The sequence below is a fragment of the Tarenaya hassleriana genome, unplaced genomic scaffold (assembly GCF_000463585.1).
Source record: "Tarenaya hassleriana unplaced genomic scaffold, ASM46358v1 Cleome18, whole genome shotgun sequence".
Classification (NCBI taxonomy): Eukaryota; Viridiplantae; Streptophyta; class Magnoliopsida; order Brassicales; family Cleomaceae; genus Tarenaya; species Tarenaya hassleriana.
The window spans coordinates 1892075-1913228 of record NW_010965216.1 but is presented as its reverse complement, the minus strand read 5'-3'; the positions used below and the strand labels follow the sequence as shown (position 1 = coordinate 1913228).

Sequence of the window (21154 nt, the reverse complement as noted above, 5' to 3'; positions counted from 1 at the left end):
TGAAATCGAGAGAGGAAATCGAGAGAGGTCGGTGAAATCGCGATTAGGGTTTCACCGTCGACTTTGTCGGAGGTGTTTCACCGTCGATTTCGGTGGGCTGATAAGGACCTTCCATTTCGTCGGAGAGAAAATCGAGATAGGGTGAAAATCGAGAGAGGGTGAAATCGCGATTAGGGTTTCATTGTCGGAGGTGCTTCGAAAGTCTGTTTCGCTGTGGATTTCATCGGAAGTACTTCGAAAGTTCATTTCGTCTGAGCTGGAAGGTAAGAGATTTCTGGGTTGTGTGTAATGTCCGTCAATGAACGAGATTCGGTTATGTCGTTCTTCGGGTTGTGAGTGCAATCGAACCGAAAGTTTTAAGGGTTTAGTTCCTAAAATGGGAATTAATAGGGGTTCTAAGTGTTTATTATAGAAAACTAATTGATTTGTGTTTTGTTGCAGAATTGAAATTGGAATCTTCAGTGGTTGGAATTGTTGCCGAGAGTATATCAACATGGGGTAAGTTTCATTTAAATGTTGATTAGATTAAGGTAAATTGTGGTTTTTGCTTGATGATGGTGTTATATTATTTTCTCATTTTTTACAGTAAAGTGAAGTTGAATTTCCAGAATTGAAATTGGAATCTACAGTAAAAGAAAAGGTTTCGGTTTTGTTAGGTTAAATGTTCCAAACCGCGTGAATTTATTTCGGTTTAAATTGATAAACCGAGTTCTGATGTGGCAATATAATCTGATCTGGTGTCTGCGTGGCAGATAGAGACAATCCAGGTCAGCAATTTTTAACGACAAACATTACCGTCAGCGTCTTTGTTGGAAATTGCCAAAAAACTGCAATGTGATGTATTAATCGGCAAGTTTACAAATTGATGTATTTATGTGTCAGTTTTAACCAAATTGGTGTATTTTTTTGCTATTTTCCCTTTAAATAAATGATAAGTCAGATCCTTGTGATTCGTAAAAGATTCCCAAATACGACTTATTTTATACTAGATCTATATAAATATACTATCCAAAGTGATGATTTTCTCTGTATACAATATTACACATATCAAAACTTATTGGTAGAGATGGATACGGGTTGAATATTCGAAAAAATTATAGGATATTTAGATTTGTATCCAAAAGTTTTTGATGTCTTATTTTAAAATTTGTATTCAAGATTTACAGTTTACGAGTATTTGGAGTATAAAGATATATTTATAAATATGAATGAATTATGGTAAAAATATGAAACAAGAAAGATAATAAGAGATTAATAATAAATTTAGTTTTTTTTTGAGATAATGCTGAGTAATGTAAAATTATTTAATCTAAAACAATTATATTCTATAAAAATATGAAAAAATGATATTTTTCTATACGAATTTAGAAAATTGTGATTTTTTTATACACGTATTTTTAATTTGACAAAAAACTATATTTGAATTCAAAATTTTTCAAATGTCTACACGAATTGTTAAAATTAACAATAATTAAATATATAATCATAATTTTCGTTAAAATTTTTCAGACTCTGTTAACCAACATGCTGACCGTGTATGGTAGTTATAGTAATTACCTAACTAATATATTAGTTAACAGAATCCGAAAATTTTGAATTCAAATATAGTTTTTTTTTTCTAAATTAAAAATACGTGTATGAAAATGACATATTTTGCTAAATTCGTGTAGGAAAATATTATTTTTCTTAAAAATATTATATAGATGTAGGTATAATTATTCATAACAAAACGGATATCCGTTTTTAAAATTTTCATTATCCGAATTTTGATTTAAAGTTCAATTTTCGGGTATTTGAAGATTTAGATTTAGATTTGGATATAAATAATTAATAGAGATATAGTTTTATTGGTTTAGTAATTTTTCTTTTCGGTTTATGGTTGATTCCGGTTTAGTCTATTTTGGTTTTCTGGTTTGCTGTATAAAACTCAGTTTCCTTTTTATTTTTGAAATATCAAAAAATTGTTCCAAAATTGTTTTGTTTCTTCTCTCTCGAATCTTCTCAGATCTGGAATTGCAAAATGGTATCAGAGCTCTTAATCAAGTTTTTCTTTCATCGATCTTCGTTTTCTTTTCGGTTTTTCTTTTGAATCGCTTGATTTTCTTCTTCGACGATGTCGCATTCTGAGGATTCTGTACCTCAGCATGTTTATGGTACTACTGCGGATTCGGTGTCTGCACTCAATCCGTATTTGAATCCACTTTATCTTCATGCTGCTGATAATATGAGCTTACAGCTCGTAACTTCAAAGCTCGTTGGTGAGTCAAATTACAATGTGTGGTCGCAACTTGTTCGAAAGGCTTTGCGCTCGAAGAACAAGCTCGGATTCATCTATGGAACGGTTCCTAAACCCGTATCCTCGCATCCTACTTACGAGACATGGTGTCGATGTGATGATCTCGTCACTACTTGGATAGGTAACTCTGTGTGATGAGGTTGCCAGTATGATTGTTTATCTGGAATCTGCTAAGGATGTGTGGAGGCATTTAGAGAAAATGTTCAAGTTGAATAATGTTTCTAAGATCTATAATATTCAGCAGCAGTTAGACAGTATTCATCAAGGCTCTATGAGTTTAGCGAATTACTATAATAAGCTAACTTCACTTCTGGAAGAATTGAATAATTTTGAGCCATTTCCTTCTTGTACATGTACTGGATGTACATGTGGTGGATGTACGTGTGATGTGGAACAATGTTGGATAGACTTACTCGATCGTCGAAACATTGTTCATTTTCTGATGAGATTGAATGAGCCTTACAATGCAGCAAGGCGTCAGATCATGATGCTAGAGCCATTGCCGGATTTACCTACAGTTTACAATTTGATAGCTCAAGAGGAGCAACAAATTCAGAATCGGAGTTTTTTGCCTTCTGATCAGGCCGGGTTTCAAGCTTCAACGAATTATGGCAAACAACGTCCTCTAGCGACTTCTACTCAGCCTAATTCGAAGCCTAAACCGAGTTGTACTCACTGTGGCTTAGCTGGACACACAGTGAACAAGTGTTATAAACTGTATGGTTATCCACCAAATTTCAAGCCTCCTGTGCTTTCATCTTCTAATGCTTGGAATCAGCGAGTTTTCAAACCGAGGCAAAGCTTTGATGCTCGTGGAAACAATCCTGTCAACTTGATCAAGGCTTCTACAGATTCATCTCACTCAGTTGATTCTGGTGGTCAAGCAGCTTTGGCACAGGTTCAAGCTCTTTTGTCTCAGTTAACAAATCAGTTTGGTGGTCATAGTTCTGTTTTCAATGAGTCAGGACGTACATCTTCACCCATGCCTAATTCTCCAGGTACTTCTTTTACCTCACTTTCAGTTTTTTCAGCCTTACATTCAGACCTTGCCTTTCCCTCTTCAGTATGGATTGTTGATACTAGTGCTAGTACCCATGTTTGTTGTGTGGAATCTTTGTTTTCAATGATGAGTATCATTCCTACAGCCACAGTCACTCTTCCTACTGGTACAGTTATACCAGTAACTAAGTCAGGCACTATTCATATTTCTCCTTCTCTCATTCTTCATGATGTCTTGTATATTCCATCTTTCAAATTCAATCTTTTAAGTGTTAGTGCCTTGACTAAACACACATCTTATTCTGTGACCTTCACAAATGACTCTTGTTTAATTCAGGACCTTACTCGGGCCTTGACGATTGGCAAGGGTAGTCAAAGTCAGAATCTATACATTTTGCCAGTGTCAAATTCATCTTTGCTGTCTGATCCTTCCTCTTCACTTCTACATTCTACATTCATGGTTTCTGTTGACACTTGGCATAGAAGATTGGGTCATCCTTCTCTTCTTCGGATTCAGTTTGTTGGAAAGCAGTCTCAGTTGGAGTTCATTCCGCTTACTCATGAATCTGATCATTGTTCCATTTGTCCACTTGCTAAACAAAAACACCTTTCTTTTCCACATTTGGGTCATAAGTCCTCATTACCTTTTGAGCTTTTACATATAGATGTGTGAGGACCTTTTCATTTGCCTACAACCATGGGACATAGATATTTTTTTACTATTGTGGATGATTGTACTCGGGTTGTATGGATTTATCTGTTGGTAAATAAAAATGATGTTCTGTTCAAGTTTCCAGAGTTTATAAATATGATTGAAACACAGTTTTCTGCTCATATAAAGTCAGTTCGAAGTGATAATGCTCATGAGCTCAATTTTACAGATTTATTTGCTAAGAAGGGCATTATACATTATCGTTCTTGTCCTTATACGCCTCAACAAAATTCTGTAGTTGAACGTAAACATCAACACGTTTTAAATGTAGCCCGAGATTTGTATTTTCAATCAAACATTCCATTGGTATATTGGGGTGAATGTGTTTTAACTGATGTTTATCTCATAAATCGAACACCGACTCCTGTTTTAAACAACAAGACACCCTTTGAAGTCTTGATGAACACAAAACCTGAGTATGGACATTTAAAAGTTTTTGGATGCTTGTGTTATGTTTCAACACAAGTTAGGGATCGTCATAAGTTTTCACCTCGGGCTAAAGCTGCCGTGTTTCTTGGTTATCCTAGTGGTGTTAAAGGATACAAGGTTTTGGACTTGGAACTAATCAGATTCTGATTTCCCGGAATGTTGTTTTTCATGAGACTGTCTTTCCATTCAAAACTTCTGTTGTTGTTACAGATCATTCTTCATCTTCTAGTTCTTCTTTATCACCTTTCTTTTTGTATGATGATTCTGTCTCAACATCTCCAACTTCACACATTCCTAGTCCTTCTGAGTCTGAAATGTTATCCCCTGTATCTTTAGATTCTTCTGATTCTTTTATCCAACATTCTTCTGATATTGTGACTGTGAATGATGCTGCATCTATTGGGAATTCAGATAGACCACAACGGCTGGTTAAAACACCTACTTATCTTCAAGACTACTATGTTTACATGCTTACCCATTTTGAACCTCCCACAGAAACAGCCGAAACCCCATATCCTTTGTCTTCTGTTATAACCTTTGATTCTTTGTATCCAACCTATAGAAAGTTTGTACTTTCTGTAGCCTCACACCCTGATCCCAAAACCTATAAGCAAGCTGTACAGAATGATCAATGGAAACAAGCTATGCTTTCTGAACTTGATGCGTTAACAAGGACAAAGACTTGGTCTGTTTGTCCATTGCCAGATGGTAAACATCCCATTGGCTGCAAATGGGTGTTTAAAACAAAGTTTAACCCTGATGGTTCCATTGAGAGACATAAAGCAAGGTTAGTAGTTAAGGGTTATACTCAAGTAGAAGGCATTGATTATTTAGAGACATTTAGTCCAATGGCAAAGATGACCACTGTTCGACTCCTTGCATTGTCAGCTTCGCAGAATTGGTTTATACATCAGTTTGATGTATCTAATGCCTTCTTGAATGGAGACTTGTCTGAGAAAATTTTCATGACATTACCTCCAGGTTATGCTGAGCTTAAGGGGGAGTTTATTCCTCCTGGTTATGTTTGCAGATTGCAGAAATCTTTGTATGGCCTCAAGCAGGCATCAAGGCAATGGAACATCAAATTATCTCAGGTGCTGATTGAGGCAGGTTTTATTCAATCTAAGTCTGATCATTCCCTGTTTGTTCTGAAACGGGAAGCTTCTATTGTGGCTGTATTGGTGTATGTTGATGATATCTTGGTTGCTGGTAATTCTGAGTCCTTGATTTCTGATGTTAAATCTGCTTTACATCAGGCTTTTCATACTAAAGATCTGGGTAACTTGCAATATTTCTTAGGGTTGGAAGTTGCTAGATCCAAGTCTGGTATTTCTGTTTGTCAAAGGAAGTACACTCTTGAGTTACTGGAGGAATTTGGCATGCTTGGTTGTAAACCAGCATCCACACCGATGGACTTCAGACATAAACTTTCTTCTGATTCGGGTGAGTTGGTTTCTGATGCTCTGCAGTACAAAAAACTCATTGGTAAGCTGATCTATCTTGGTATTACAAGACCTGACATTTGTTTTGCTGTAAACAAATTAAGTCAGTATATGTCTCAACCTAGATCAGATCATTTGCAAGCTGTTTTTCGAATTCTGAGGATCTTAAAGGTTGCCATTTGCAAGGTTTGCTGTATTCAGCTGCAAATGATACTCGTTTAAGTGCATATTCGGATACGGATTGGGCTGCTTGTCCGGATTCAAGAAGGTTAGTGACTGGCTTTTGAGTTTTTTTTTGGTTCGGCCTTAGTTTCTTAGAAGTCGAAGAAACAGGTCACCATTTCTCGAAGCAGTGCTGAGTCCGAATATAGAGCTGTGGCACATACTACCTCCGAGTTGTTATGGATCTCATCTGTGCTCCATGAGTTGCATGTGGATTTTCCGAAACCTGTGACTTTGTTTTGTGATAGTGTTTCGAAAATTCACATTGCAAATAATGCAGTTTTTCATGAGAGGACCAAGCGTATTGAGTTGGATTGCCACTTTGTGAGAGATCAAATCAAGCTTGGTTTCTTGAAGCCTTTGCATGTGTCCTCAAAGGATCAGTTGGCTGATGTCTTAACTAAACCGGTGTATGTCGAGAACTTCCAGCAGCTTGTTTCCAAGATGGGAGTTCACTCCTTGACCTCTTCATCTTGAGGGGAGTAATAGAGAGATAGTTTTATCGGTTTAGTAATTTTTTTTTTCAGTTTATGGTTGATTCCGGTTTAGTCTATTTTGGTTTTTTGGTTTGATGTAAAAAACTCAGTTTCCTTTTTATTTTTGAAATATCAGAAAATTGTTCCAAAATTGCTTTATTTCTTCTCTTTCGAATTTTCTCAGATCTGGAATTGCAAAAATAATTGTGAATACACTTAAATTGAATATCAGTGGAACGGGATATGATACCCATTTTTATAATATCTGTGCCCAGCCCTCCGAACTATAAAACTTAACGTTGCGAAATTTAAATTATGAGTGATACCAATAACATAAAAACGCAACGATTGACTGATAACATAAAAACGGTGGATATAATTTTCTAAAATTTTAAAAATATATAAACAAAAAAAATAACTGAACCGGAAATTTCAACCGTAATTTTGACAAAACCATCCGTTATACAGTTCCGGTTAACGGTATAATGGGCTCATTATGCCCACTAGAGGGCCCACAAAACCCAATCCAAATCCACCTCCCCACTTGCTTGCTTCGCTGTGCAACACAGACACCACCACTCGTCTTTTTGGTTGTATCATCCCACCAGGGAACGGCAAACAATCGTTCAATCTCAGATTTTGACATCGTCACTCGTGTTCCTCGTTCGTATCGACTTCTGGGTTCTTCAGGAAATTCCCTTCACAATCTGGTTTTGTTGCCGTCGTTCCTTAGAATCTTTGCCTCCCTCCATGGCTTCCTGTAAGTTCACCCTTCCTTTTTGCATCGCTTTATCGTTGTGGCACTTGATTGTTCCGGAGTCTTCGGAGCTCGTGTCCGAGACTGAGATTTCGTTTTCTCGAATTCGATTTCGAATGGTTTGTTCGTTCTCCATTTTTGGTGAATCCTTTTTTTCCCGTCGAGGAATTGTAGAGTTGCTCGAACTTGTGGTTTCTCGTGTAGGATCATCGAAAAGAGGGATTGAATTTGAAGAGTTAGGTGTATTTGTTGTAGAATCAGAGTTCTAATGTCCTTGAGTAGACTTTGCATCGAATAAAAAAAACGAAGCTTCAGTGTAGAATCTTGTCGTTGTGGGTCATCTTTTGTCTCACTGATCTTGAGCAGAACAATTTGGCCCTTGATGTCGAAAGTGTTTCTTTTATGATGGAACAAGTGCTCTGAGGTTAAATCCTGTCGAGGAATCTCTCTCTCTCTCTGCGGCTGGAGAGAGAAGTATTGGTTTCATTTTCATCTCAGTGTACGCTCCATTTCAATATAAAACTTCAAAACCATGAAAGATGATCTAATTTGGCCCTTTTCCTTCTACTTGCTGCATTTGCTTGGATATTGTACAATTGAGGTTTTTTATACGTTCTTACTGCACATTGTTTGTAATCCTCTTTCTTATTTTCGGTATCACTCGCATTTTATTTTCTATTTTTTGCTCTGTAGTTCTTATTTTCGCGCGTGGAAAAGACCAAATTATATTACTTTTCTGTGATATGATTCTGCAGAGGATAAAAAGACACAGAGCGAATCTCTTATTTGAATGCATTATAGATTGTTGGTGCCTGAAAGGTTGGGACTTTTCTTTGATTGAGCATACAAAAGACTTGCCAATTTATAACTTATGATGTGGGCAATCCTATCTTGAACGTACAGATGCGACGTCTTTTTCTTTTCTCGGTTTCCATGCATTGTTTGACTGAGAGCAGAACTCTGTTTCAAGGCATGCTCTGTTTTACTGCTTTTGGGGTATGGGACAGTTTAGGTGAAAGAAGTAATAAGAGTTTTGATAACCTTGTGTCTGTTTCAGGTAGCCTCGGAGTTCCTAAAATTAAAATTTCGGCGATAAACATCAGCAAAGGAAGATCCGGAAACTTATTGATACCGGAGAATCAGAGACCTCGGCTTGAGCAAAAGCCTCTTAAATATGTTGGTCTGAGGACAACTCTGCAGACTGTCAAAGCCGTCAAAGTATCCACTGTTCCAGCGACAGAAGCAGACGGTATTTTTGTCTTTTTCGGGTTTTCTGATGCTCAATCTTTTTTAGGGTCACATTTGTAAACATACAATCTTTTTATTTTCTCTAACAAATTCTTTGAAATCCTTCGTCCTTAAGGTTTGTGAGTGATATATATATATATATATATTTGCTTTCGGCTGACCCCAAATAAACTTGGGAATGAGGCGATGTTGTTGTTGTTGTGTATATATATTTGCTTTATGTACATTATAGATTGTTAGTGCCTGAACTAACAATCCTTTGTCCTTATGTATATATATATATATATTTGCTTTATCATCTCAACTGCCACCCCGATTCATTGTGATCATTCTTCAATTTCGTAATGCCTGTACTTTTCGGAAATGCTTTTCTTGTTTTCTTGTAGAATTTTGTTGTAAACTTATTATGCTAGTTCACCTTGTAGTGACCTCAAGTGTATTACATTTGCATGAAAACATTGAAAAGCATGCATGTTCATCGTTGTGATTAGGGTTAATGTGTGTTAACCTTTCTTCACAACAGCTGCCACAGATGTGGAAGAGGCCAAACCATCTGGATTGTCAAGTCAGCCTATTCCCAAATCTTCCGAGGTGATTTTTTGCTTCGATTTAATACGCTTGTTATTATTCTTGGCTGAAATATCTCTGGTGCATTTCTTTTTTGTGCTTTCATGGTTCATTATCATTTGTTTTCATAGAGAATCAAGCCCTTCTTATAACTTAGGGATTCCCAATCTTTCGACCAGTCGGTCTGAAATGCCGAGAAAATAGCAAGTTAGAAAAGGTATATATTAAAAAGGCTATAAACTAGTACATGCTTTGTGTATAGGTAGAGGAGCTCTGAAAGGTTTCCTGTTGAATTGTGCTCCCTTTTCCTTTGAAGATGTGGATGATGTTTACCGAGGAACAGAGGATGTGTGTTTTATAATTTCTAAATTGCCACAGCTCTTATTGTTGTTGATCCAAGAGGGAGACTGCTTGGCCTCCATGAACTAGGTGGACATGATATATGTGAATCTACTTGTTACTTGCACAAAATGGACATTGTACGATGTTGTTATTCTGATATTTACCATTTTATTTTGTTTTTCCGTCTTCTAGGTGGAAGCTCTTGTTACTGAAATATGCGATTCCACATCAATTGCAGAGTTCGAGCTGAAAGTAAGTCCATACTTACTTCTGGAGTTGCAATGATGTTTTTTGCACGGTATAGGTGTTAAGTCTTTGAATTTTATTTTGAGATTTTATCTAATCTTTCTGTTTCTCCCGTTTTCATACTCTAATAGCTCGGTGGATTCCGCCTTTACGTAGCAAGGAACTTAACTGACAAAAGTAGCCCTCCACCTCCGCCCGTTCTTTCTGCTGTTACAGCTAGTGCGACTACTGAGGAGTTCGATACAAATGGTTCAGCTTCTTCTCCTTCATTGGCTATCACAAAAGCGGTTTCTTCCTCGGGTGGTGGAACAGAGACACTTGTTGACAGAGCTGCCGACGAGGGCTTGGTGATTCTCCAATCACCAAAGGTTAGACACCTAAATGCAATATGCATTCGGTTTATTCTGTTTTTCTATTTTAGTTTCTAATACCCAAATCGGTTTCCATAATTATATCAAGTTTCAATTCAATAACAGGTGCAACAAAGTAGATCCTTACATAAGAGACCGAGAAATCCTTTTTATATTAGTCCATAGTTCAAAACCGATATCATACTGCCAAGTTTTAACTTTCCTCGAAAATGTTGATTAACCACGCAGGTAGGGTTTTTTCGAAGATCAAGGACCATAAAGGGGAAACGAACACCCCCATCTTGTAAAGTGGTACGCATTCTTGAATCTCGAGGATATTGCTGATGGGTTTTTCTCCCCTTTTAAAACCGGGAATTTCGCCTAATTGCGTCCATTTTACAATTTAACAGAAAGACGTAGTGAAAGAGGGTCAAGTTCTGTGCTACATCGAGCAGCTCGGCGGCCAAATCCCGATAGAGGTAACCTCTCTTTCCGGGTTCTGTCATATGGATGGACTAATTCTTCTGTATGATAAAATAAAACCCTTTTCACCATTCATGATTGTTTCTGTTTCATCTTTCACAGTCTGATGTTTCTGGCGAGGTTGTCAAAATACTCAGAGAAGACGGCGGTAAGGCCTTTGGAGTCTCTCCTTTCATCTTCTTTTCTTTCCCAAGTTTTGTCTCAGCCCGAAAATTTCGTCTTACCGACATTTTCCCTGTCTTTTCTTTATCTTATTTTTCGTTCTTTTCAGAGCCCGTAGGATACAACGATGCCCTCATCGCTATCCTTCCATCGTTCCCCGGGATCAAGAAGCTTCAGTAAGTGACTAAGTTCTTTCCATTCCATTACTCGAAAAAAGGGCGAGAGTTTGATTCTAGAGGTATGTTGAGAATTTTCCAAAACCAAGAAATTAGACTTTGTTTATACATTTCCCCTTTTGATTTTCAGACAAATCTGGATTGTCTGTGCATTTTCTTCCGTTTTGACATGGTTCATACATAATATGTTCTTAATCACAGTGATTTATATATATATATATATATGTAAGTTTTCGTCTTCTTGAAAATATGCAATTCTATAAGATGGAATAAAGAAAAATGGCAATATGTAAGCAATTATTTGGATAAACACAAATATATATATATATATGGTAAATGGGTAGAGTCTTATTATTACAATAGAGAAGTGTTGTTTGTACTTCACAACTTTTGGACTTCGTTATTGGCTGATTCGAGCCTTTGGAGCATAAGCCTTTTCCTGAATCTCTCGATGAATGCTTCGGCGCATTCGTTGATGTCTTGTTCCTTCTCCGGATTCCTCGCCGGAATCTTCGCCGGATTCTTTGCCGGTCGTTTTCTGACCACCTTCAGCTCGTACGTTGGCGAGGTCTGAGGAGGAGGGGACATGATTGCACAAAAACCCTCTTTCAAACAGATCTTTTACGTCGTTTTCCGTTCTTGTTTTGCTCTATGCACACAACAGAGACATACCCTCATATGTATATATATACACGCACACATGCATATATATATATATATATTCTGTATATGTATGCATATGTAATGTATGTATGTATGTATGTATAGACGTCCCATGAACAGGAAAAAAAGATGAGTTCCATATTCATTGAACATGGATGTGTATAGAATATGCTTTTGGGTTAAGATAATCATTAAATAGTGATAAAAACATTAGTCATTAGATACGAATATGGTTGTTTAGATTAAGATTTACCCACGTTGGTTTTCTCCAAAGATCTCTCCTATGTTTTTGTCTTTTCCACGTTACTTGTATTCCTATGTATCCTCTAAAATTTCATATTCCCCACAAATTTTCTTCTCAATTCTTATACCAATTTTTCATTTTTATAAGAACTTATATAAAAATTTAATTTTTTTTTTAAAATCCCGTAGTAAATCAAAGAATGTGTTGCAATATCCTATATAGCCTCAAACTTACACTAAATCATTTAAATCATAGAGATGCAAATATTTTAAATCAAAATCGATTAAGTCAATGAAATCTTTAAACTTAAATTCCTAAAATCAAAGCAAACCCAAAATCTCGAAATTCTATGGTTATGTGAAAAATTACAATACATTTTGCGATTTCTAGTGTGAAATTTTAAAAAAATCTAAATTTCTATATAATTTTTTTTTTATCAAATTCAAAACTGATATAAAAATTGAAAATATTAAAAAAATTCGTGGATAATATGAAATTTTTTATAGAACTTTGTTTCAAACCATCTTGAACGATAATATTGATATATTTTATTTGTTAAATCATTTTTTGTGCGAAAAGATCTTTGTAGGTAACACGAACTACTGCTTCTATATGGCTGTGCGTACACGTGTTATTTTATGCAGTTCGTTATATACTTATATATGTGATAAATTTGAAGTTTCCAAATATATATATATATATATATATATATATATATATGATAATTTGAAGTTTCCAGACAAAGTTTTCGCCGCGTGGTGAATAGATAGATACACTAAGCAGCCAGAAAAAGGTATTGCCTAACCATAGTTGGTCCACAGCTTTAGCCGTACGAATCCTTTTATTTTTATAATTAGTATATATATTGATAACCTTTTTTTTATAATTATTATATATATATATATATGTATGTATGTACGTACGTACGTTATTTTTAATGAAAAAAGCAATGACTTATTGGGCTTTTCCATAACCATACTAATTCACAAAAGGCCTAATATTCCATAAAAGCCCAATGCCACAAAGCTTTAGTTACGGACCAGATTTTTTTCGCGCCCTGATTAGACGGCAGAGCTCGGCCATGGCGATCAGAGCATTCTCTTGCAGAACCAGAAACACATTGTCTTCGTCTGTCTTACGCGCTCTCCAAAACTCTAGACCTCAACACATTCGTCTCTTCTGTTGTGTCCTGCGAGACCCACCATCTCTCGTAAACGAGATCTCCCGCGTTCTCAGCGATCATCGGAATCCCCAGGACGATCTCGAGCACGCTCTTCACCCCTATTCTTCGAGGTTCTCATCGAATCTGGTCGAACAGGTCCTGAAGCGCTGCAAGAATCTGGGATTTTCCGCTCACAGATTCTTTCTCTGGGCACGTCGAATCCCAGATTTCGAACATAGTTTGGAAAGTTGCCATATTTTGGTGGAGATTCTCGGCAGTAGCAAGCAATTCGCTTTGCTGTGGGACTTTTTGTTAGAAGCGAGAGAGTATAACTATTTTGAGATAACTCCGAAGTTTTTCTGGATTGTTTTCAGGGCGTATAGCAGAGCTAACTTACCCAGTGAAGCGATTCGAGCGTTTAATCGGATGGTTGAATTCGGGATCAAACCTACTGTTAATGATCTCGACCAGTTATTGCATTCGCTTTGCGATCGGAGACATGTAAAGCATGCCCATGAATTCTTCGACAAAGTGAAACATGGGTTTGAACCGAGCGCGAAAAGTTATAGCATTTTGGTCCGAGGTCTCGGAAATGTTCGAGATGCTCCGTGGGCACGCAAGGTGTTCGATGAAATGCTCGAGAGAGGTTGTCCGATTGATTTGCTCGCTTATAACAGCCTTTTACATACATTGTGCAGATCTGGTGATGTTTCTGGGGCGTACACGATGTTTCAGGAGATGGGCAAACTCGGATTTAGACCCGACGCTTATAGTTACTCGATATTCATCCGCGCATACTGCGATGCCAATGATATCCACTCGGTCTTTAGGGTTCTTGATCGGATGAAAAGATATGATCTTGTCCCTAATGTGTTCACATACAACCACATCGTCAAGACCCTTTGCCAGAACGAGAAAGTAGACGACGCTTATTCACTACTAGACGAGATGACAGAGAAAGGGGCTATCCCCGATACATGGACTTACAACTCGATAATGTCATACCACTGCGAACACTGCGAGGTGAATCAGGCAACGAAGCTGATATCGAGAATGGAGAAACACAAGTGTTCTCCTGACAAGCACACTTACAACATGCTGCTCAAGTTGCTTATACGCATTGGGAGATTTGACAGAGCCACGGAGATATGGGAAGGAATGGGGGAGAAAGGATTTTACCCTTCGGTCGGAACTTACTCGGTGATGGTTCATGGATTGGTGAGGAAGAAAGGGAAGTTAGAGGAAGCTTGTAAGTACTTTGAGACGATGATCGATGAGGGAATTCCGCCTTATGGAGAAACGGTTGAGATGATGAGGAAAAGGTTGGTGGGGAGGGGATTGATGGAGGTTGTGGATGTGTTGGCGGGGAAGATGGAAAGGAGCAGTTCTTGTTCCATCAGAGAAATGGCGAAGGAGATGAGAGGGAAAAGATCGAGCAGTGGACTGAGAAATGAAGAAGATGATTCAGAGTTTGAAAGAGAGAGTCATCTTCTCTGACAATATCCGACACATCTGTAGTGCAAGTTGTTTGGTCTCTTGCTCAAGGAGTGTGTTTGTTTACAAGTCTGTTTTTTAGCACCATTATGCAAATTCATTGTTTTTTTGGATATACATTGGATAAATAATCAAATGTATGCAAACATTATATTTAGATTGTTAGAAGTAATAGACGTTAATTGGATTATCCAATAATTTTAGATGCTAATAATTTTTTCAACTATTGATCAAATTGTTTATAATAGAAAAAGAGCTAATTAAAAAGAGTATATAATTATACAATCTCTTAGTTAATTATAGATAACATGTTACCATCAATCAAATAGATTTTGTTTAACTAAATTAATAGTATTAATTAGGAATGCTAATGTTTAATTATGACATCGAATTTGTAATGAAATAATGTAATAAAAGATTGTGTTCCGAGGCAAAGGAGGAACAAAGGTTATTTTCGTATAAATTGTTACAAAATAGAAAAAACTATATGAACAAATAAAGATTGGTAAAAAAAAAAACTTTAAAGTTCATCTATTTTTAAATCAATGGTGACAACAATGTATGAAAATAGTTTATTTGGTTGGTTACTGATTATTAATTTAAATCATTTGAAAGGAAGTTTAAAAAAATATGACAGGAAAAAATATAAATATCGTATGTAAGTTTAAGGATTTTATATTATTAAAATAAAACTTGAAATTTTAGAAGATCTGAAAATTGTTAAAAAAAGTATAACAAAAAGGGCAGTTGATTAAATACTAAATATGACAAAACTTATTAATATAAACAAGGGAAAATCACTCTAAAATATTTATATTTTTCTCTGATCTCAATTTAATATATATTTTTTTTAATTACTAAATAATATATGTATAATTTATTTTTTCAAAAACAAATCACATATTTTTAAATTATTGGCCAAAAAATCTTTACCGATAAATAACCGCCATGTAGACAAATAGAACAAATTTTTTTTAACATCTCTCCTAATCATTACCATACCAAAAATTAAATAAAAAATTAATTAATAATAAAAAATTAATAAAATAAAAAATTAAATAATAAAAATATACATACACATACACATATACAAACATACATGTACATATACGTATATAAATATACACATACACGCATATATATACATACACATAACACACACATATATTTATACATCAATACATATATATACATATACATACATACATACATATACTTATATACATACATATATATAAATGCATATATACATGTATATATATAAATATACATATATACACATACATACATATAAATACACACATATATATATATATCAATATATATATATATACATACACATATATACATATACATACATACATATATATATATACACATATATATATATATGCATATATACACATACAGATATATAAATACACACATATATATATCAATACATATATATGCATACACATATATACATATATGTACATACATATACATATACACATATATATATGCATATATACACATATACATACATATGATATAAACACATATATATCAATACATATACATACATACATATAAATACATACACAAAAAAAATATATATATATATATATATATATATATATATATATATATATATATATATATATATATATGCATACACATATATATACACATATATATATGTACAGTTCATATTGATTTTTCATTTGGCAGAAGAGGAGACATGAGAAGCAGAGAGGAGCTTGGCAACCTATATATGCATATACATATATATACACATATATATAGATTTACATACATATACAACACATACACATACATATATATACATATACACTTATATATAGATATACATACATATACAACATATATACATACATGTATATACATATATATACAACACATACACATACATACATACTACATATATATACATACATATAAATACATGCATAAATATATATATATATATATATATATATATATATATATATGTAGTATGTATGTATGTGTATGTGTTGTATATATATGTATATACATGTATGTATATATGTTGTATATGTATGTATATCTATATATAAGTGTATATGTATATATATGTATGTGTATGTGTTGTATATGTATGTAAATCTATATATATGTGTATATATATGTATGTGTATGTGTTGTTTATGTATGCATATCTATACATATGTATATATATGTGTGTTCATATGTATGTATATATATGTATATATGTGTGTATGTGTATATTTATATACGTATGTATATGTACATGTATGTATGTATGTATATGTGTATGTGTATGTATATGTATATTTTTATCATTTATTTATTTTTATTTTATTTTTTATTATTAATTAATTTATTATTTATTAATTTTTTATTTAATTTCTGAGGGGTGGTGATTAGAAGAGATGTTGAAAATTTTTGACGCCACGTAGGATTTCTGTTTGTCTACGTGACGGTTATTTGACGGTAGATATTTTTTTACCAATAATTTAAAAGTATATGATTTGTTTCAAGATAAATCAATTGTACATATATTATTCAGTAATTAAAAAAATATAGGTATTAAATTGAGAATGGAGAAGTATAAGTATTTTACCGCGATTCTCGCTATAAACAATAATTTGTAGTTTCATAGAGATTTTTAAAAAAAATGCTAAAAGAATGAAATTTAAGAGAAACATATAAATACAAAGTTCTGTGGAGATGATTTGCTTCCTCCGAACTGAATAGAGTTGCAGATCGAAATTAGGGCAAACATCAAATGATCGCATTTCTGGTGAAGCCCCTTTTCGTCGTTGTCTTGATATTCTCTCTCCTCCTCGTCGTTATTCTTCTCTCTCTGTCTCCACAGTTCTCGCGATCCCAGTCCCTTCGGATTCGTCGGTGTAAGTTATTGTTTCCGGCGTAGATTTCACGTGTTGCGTTATTCTTGTTTCTCGAGAAAATGAAGTAAATGGAACCAAAAAACGGAAAATTTTCAGATATCTGGAGGATATGCTTTAGTGGGTATCATTTGGTTGATGAGTTTTATTAATTGGGATCTTGTTAGATGTGTATTGCCACTAAAGGGTGATTTCTAGTTTGTGGAAACTTTTTAGTCTTTCTCCAAGCCTTTTTTTTTTTAACAAAGGTTGTATGTATTAAAACCTTAAAAAGAGTTACATAGTTTCACTGTGACATCAGCAGTAGCAAAAAAGAGTGCATACTACACAATGAACCACATAGGACAATAGAAACCAAGAAGAGAACAGGAAGAACAATAAGTTCTTAGTAGAATACCGTTGAGAACCAATGTTGAATACACTGGCCCGCGAATAGCGGAGTAATTGGACGAAGTCCTGCGATCCTGGTTCGAAAGACTCGGCCAGTTTCCCTAATCAGGTGCGCCGAGTCTAAATAGGCTTTCCGGTGAAACCTGTTGTTCCTTTCTTTCCACAGGAGATAAGCCACAATCTGCCACACTAAAACTGCAGTCCATTTCAAGGAACTGCACCCACGGATGGAGAGAAGTACCTGTATAACAGTCTGCCAAGAGTAACAATCCACTATATTAACCAGCTTCCCTAAAGTTTCTGCCAATACCGCATGCGAGTATAGACATAGAAAGAAGATATGATCTCTAGTTTCCACCTCGGACTGACAGAACAAATATTTTGGGTCAATATCAATACCCATGTCATTCTCGAGTCTTTCACAAGAAAGGTTTGAAATTCTATCTGTGTTAGTGCTAAACATTGACGATTAAGTTTGGTTATATCAAGAGATGTTTCATGCAAATACGGTTTTACCATTCTTCAGCCAAAAAAAAAGTTTTTTTTTGGTTTTGATCATACTGCAGAAGAACATGTGTATGGAGTGTCAAGAGGATAGCAGAATGGAGACCCTGCAAATGGTGGTTAGAGGGGCACTTGATGCGTATGAGTTCTTTTTCTTCTTTCTGTTCGATGTTTCATTGTTGTTAAGATGAGTTTTTCAGAAGTTTTGAGTTGAGGATTCTCTTTAGTTTTGCTTAGTTAGAGACTCTGTGATGAATCCGATGCACCATTCTTCTCGTTAAGTTGCATTAGTTTCAGAATCAAGATCGAAATTGTTTGTTTACTGAGAAACCTCTAAGAAACAGAGGGGAAAAGCATATAAAAGAACGGAGGGAGTTTTAGAATTTTTTCTGATATTTCACTTTGAACGATAAACTGTTCACTAAAACCATGATTTTTCCTTGATAACTAGAGATGATAGTTTCAGATTTTGTTCTTGTGAAGACAGGGAAACTAGATTTCTTTAAAACCATGATTTTCTCTTGATGGTCTTGTCGAGATAGTCATTTGTTTGCTAGGAAGCCTCTACTACTGGTGCTATTAACAATCTTGGGTTTGATTTTGATAAAACTGAACTTTTCAGTTTGAAGCTTTCAGAAGAATGAAATATAGTAGATCACTGTGATAGATAAGAGGTGGATTGTCTGTAACGGGTTGACGTTCTCTTTTCGATTTGTTTTTATATAATCTGAGTCTAATTTTTGATCGACCGTTATTGCAGACAGCTGCTTTGGTTTTTTGTTCAAATCCTGCAGCTCTACCAGCGGGAAGTAACGGATACACCCACATAGATTGTTATGGTGGCCTCAATCAGATGAGACGCAACGTAAGTTTGAAACAAATGATCCATCATCTCCTCACTGCATTGGATCTTGAAATTTCAATTTTTGTCCACATTATCATCATTTTAATCATGAATTTGATTCATTGCAGTTGTGTGACGGTGTTGGAATTGCTCGTTTGTTAAATGAACTCTTGTTTCGCCGAAGTTCGAGATGGTTGTATATTGGAATGAGTCGGGGTGATATATGGAATTCTTTTGCTAAACAATTCCGGCTCTGTTCTGCTCATTTGTGTTGGAGCTAAATTTGATGTTGACCACTTCTTCGAAAAGATGAGCCACCAGACATCGCTTCGAAAGAACCCTTTAGAGTAGATTATAGCAAAAGGAAAGGCCAGTTTGATTACATCGAAAGCGTTCTTCCGTCACTTTTGGAACATCGTTATATTTCAATCACACCCGCAATGAGCCAACGGAGAGACAAGTCCCCTCTCTTACAACGAAATTTGAATTTGTCTGAAGTCTCTGTCTTTACTACGAGTTTCTCGTTTCTAACCTTTTTGCAAATGTCGTAATGCAATAACAGTTATCCCGATTATGCGAAAGCCACTCTTTGTCAAGCTTGTTACTCGGCTCTACGCCTCACTAGCTCCTTGGAGAAGAAGGGCACCGAGCTTTTAAATGCTATTCCCAAGCATTTGTTGTCTCTTCACCTAAGGTTTGAACCCGACATGGTAGCATACAGTCGGTGCGAATATGCAAACCTGTCTACTTCATCTGTTACCGCCATTGAAGCTGCTAGAGGAAACACAAAGCCATTGATGGGAGAATCAGCTCGGATATGGAGAAAACGAGGCAAATGCCCTCTTACTCCAAACAAAACTGCTTTCATGTTTCAAGGCCCTCAAAATCCCGACAAGCACAAATATCTTATCTAGCAGCTAGAGATGGTCTAATGGAGATTGAAGGTTTCACGTCGGTTTACACAAACGTGTTCACGAAATCTGCATTACTCGAACACAAGGAGTTCATCCGGATGCACGGGAACACGAAAGCTACATTGGATTATCACATATCCGTCAACAGTGTGTTGGTTGTAATGCTCTAGGATGATCCATGATATGACATTTTACTTTGTATTGATTCATTGATTTATGAATGCATTATTTATCCGTTATACGATTAGCATGTTTGTTGTATTTCAGCATCCTTGAATCATTAGAGAATGATTCTAAACTCCCTAGTCAGTCATCATTGTGGGAACAATGTTGAATGAAGACTAGCATGAGGTGTGATCAACAGTAGGATGTAGATCACAATCATGGGTACTCGTTATGAACGAGTGACTGGATGACCCGCATGAGATTGTCACATGGACAGAGTCATGACTTGAATCTCATACAGCGGTTCGTTTATGGATCCTCATACCTGAGATGTCTAGAGTATCTGATATGAGGAGTGACGTGTCTTGACTGCGTCAAACGTCGTCTTTAACCGGATGATTATAACGGCGTTGATCAGATACGTTCACGAATCATATGGAGATAGTAGACATGCAATATGGGACTTGTCACCTCCTTAACAGGAGAGATATCGCTGGGCCCTCTCGTGAAAGTCGGACTATGAAAACGCGTGGCCACGCTATAGATGAAGTTGCATCTATTTTATTAGTCGATTTGCCAAGACGAGAAAGCAGTTGAACTTGAAGGGTGGCTCAAACCATGCCCTTGTTCAACTTATGATATCGTGAGACAAAGGATCAGAATTCGAGCTGTTAATGCCTTGGTTAGATCACCTCTAACTCAATTCTAAATGGGTGGTCATGGCGTCTTGCTAGAGGCTAACCATGACTTGTAGATCGGGAATGGTTCTCGAGGCGGCTGCCACTGCGAATGGGCCTACAGGGTCACACACCAAGATGGATGGACTTATACGTGAAGAATACGAAGAATGGAAACGAGATTTGACCGAAACGAGCATGAAAAGGAGTTTTCAGTGCGTTGGTCCGGAACTGACCAAGTTTGGTCAGCCCTGGACCAAGTTTGGTCAGTCCGGGAAGTCCGGAAGCTCGGTCTG

General features: G+C 35.8%; 2 protein-coding genes and 1 pseudogene across 2 annotated transcripts; all 3 read left to right on the top strand.

The window, feature by feature from the left end:
- Window positions 1-7137: 7137 nt before the first annotated feature.
- On the top strand, window positions 7138-11121 carry LOC104810498 (biotin carboxyl carrier protein of acetyl-CoA carboxylase-like). The gene is made up of 9 exons (XM_010536825.2): window positions 7138-7336; window positions 8391-8582; window positions 9105-9172; window positions 9683-9742; window positions 9868-10104; window positions 10336-10398; window positions 10497-10565; window positions 10672-10717; window positions 10841-11121. The coding sequence occupies exons 1-9, from the start codon at window positions 7327-7329 to the stop codon at window positions 10909-10911; spliced, it is 816 nt and encodes a 271-aa protein (XP_010535127.1). The 5' UTR covers window positions 7138-7326; the 3' UTR covers window positions 10912-11121.
- Window positions 11122-12863: 1742 nt separating this feature from the next.
- On the top strand, window positions 12864-14637 carry LOC104810497 (pentatricopeptide repeat-containing protein At1g52640, mitochondrial). The gene has a single exon (XM_010536824.1). The coding sequence runs from the start codon at window positions 12896-12898 to the stop codon at window positions 14471-14473; it is 1578 nt and encodes a 525-aa protein (XP_010535126.1). The 5' UTR covers window positions 12864-12895; the 3' UTR covers window positions 14474-14637.
- Window positions 14638-17243: 2606 nt separating this feature from the next.
- LOC104810612 overlaps window positions 17244-21154 on the top strand; it is a 12775-nt pseudogene continuing 8864 nt past the window's right edge.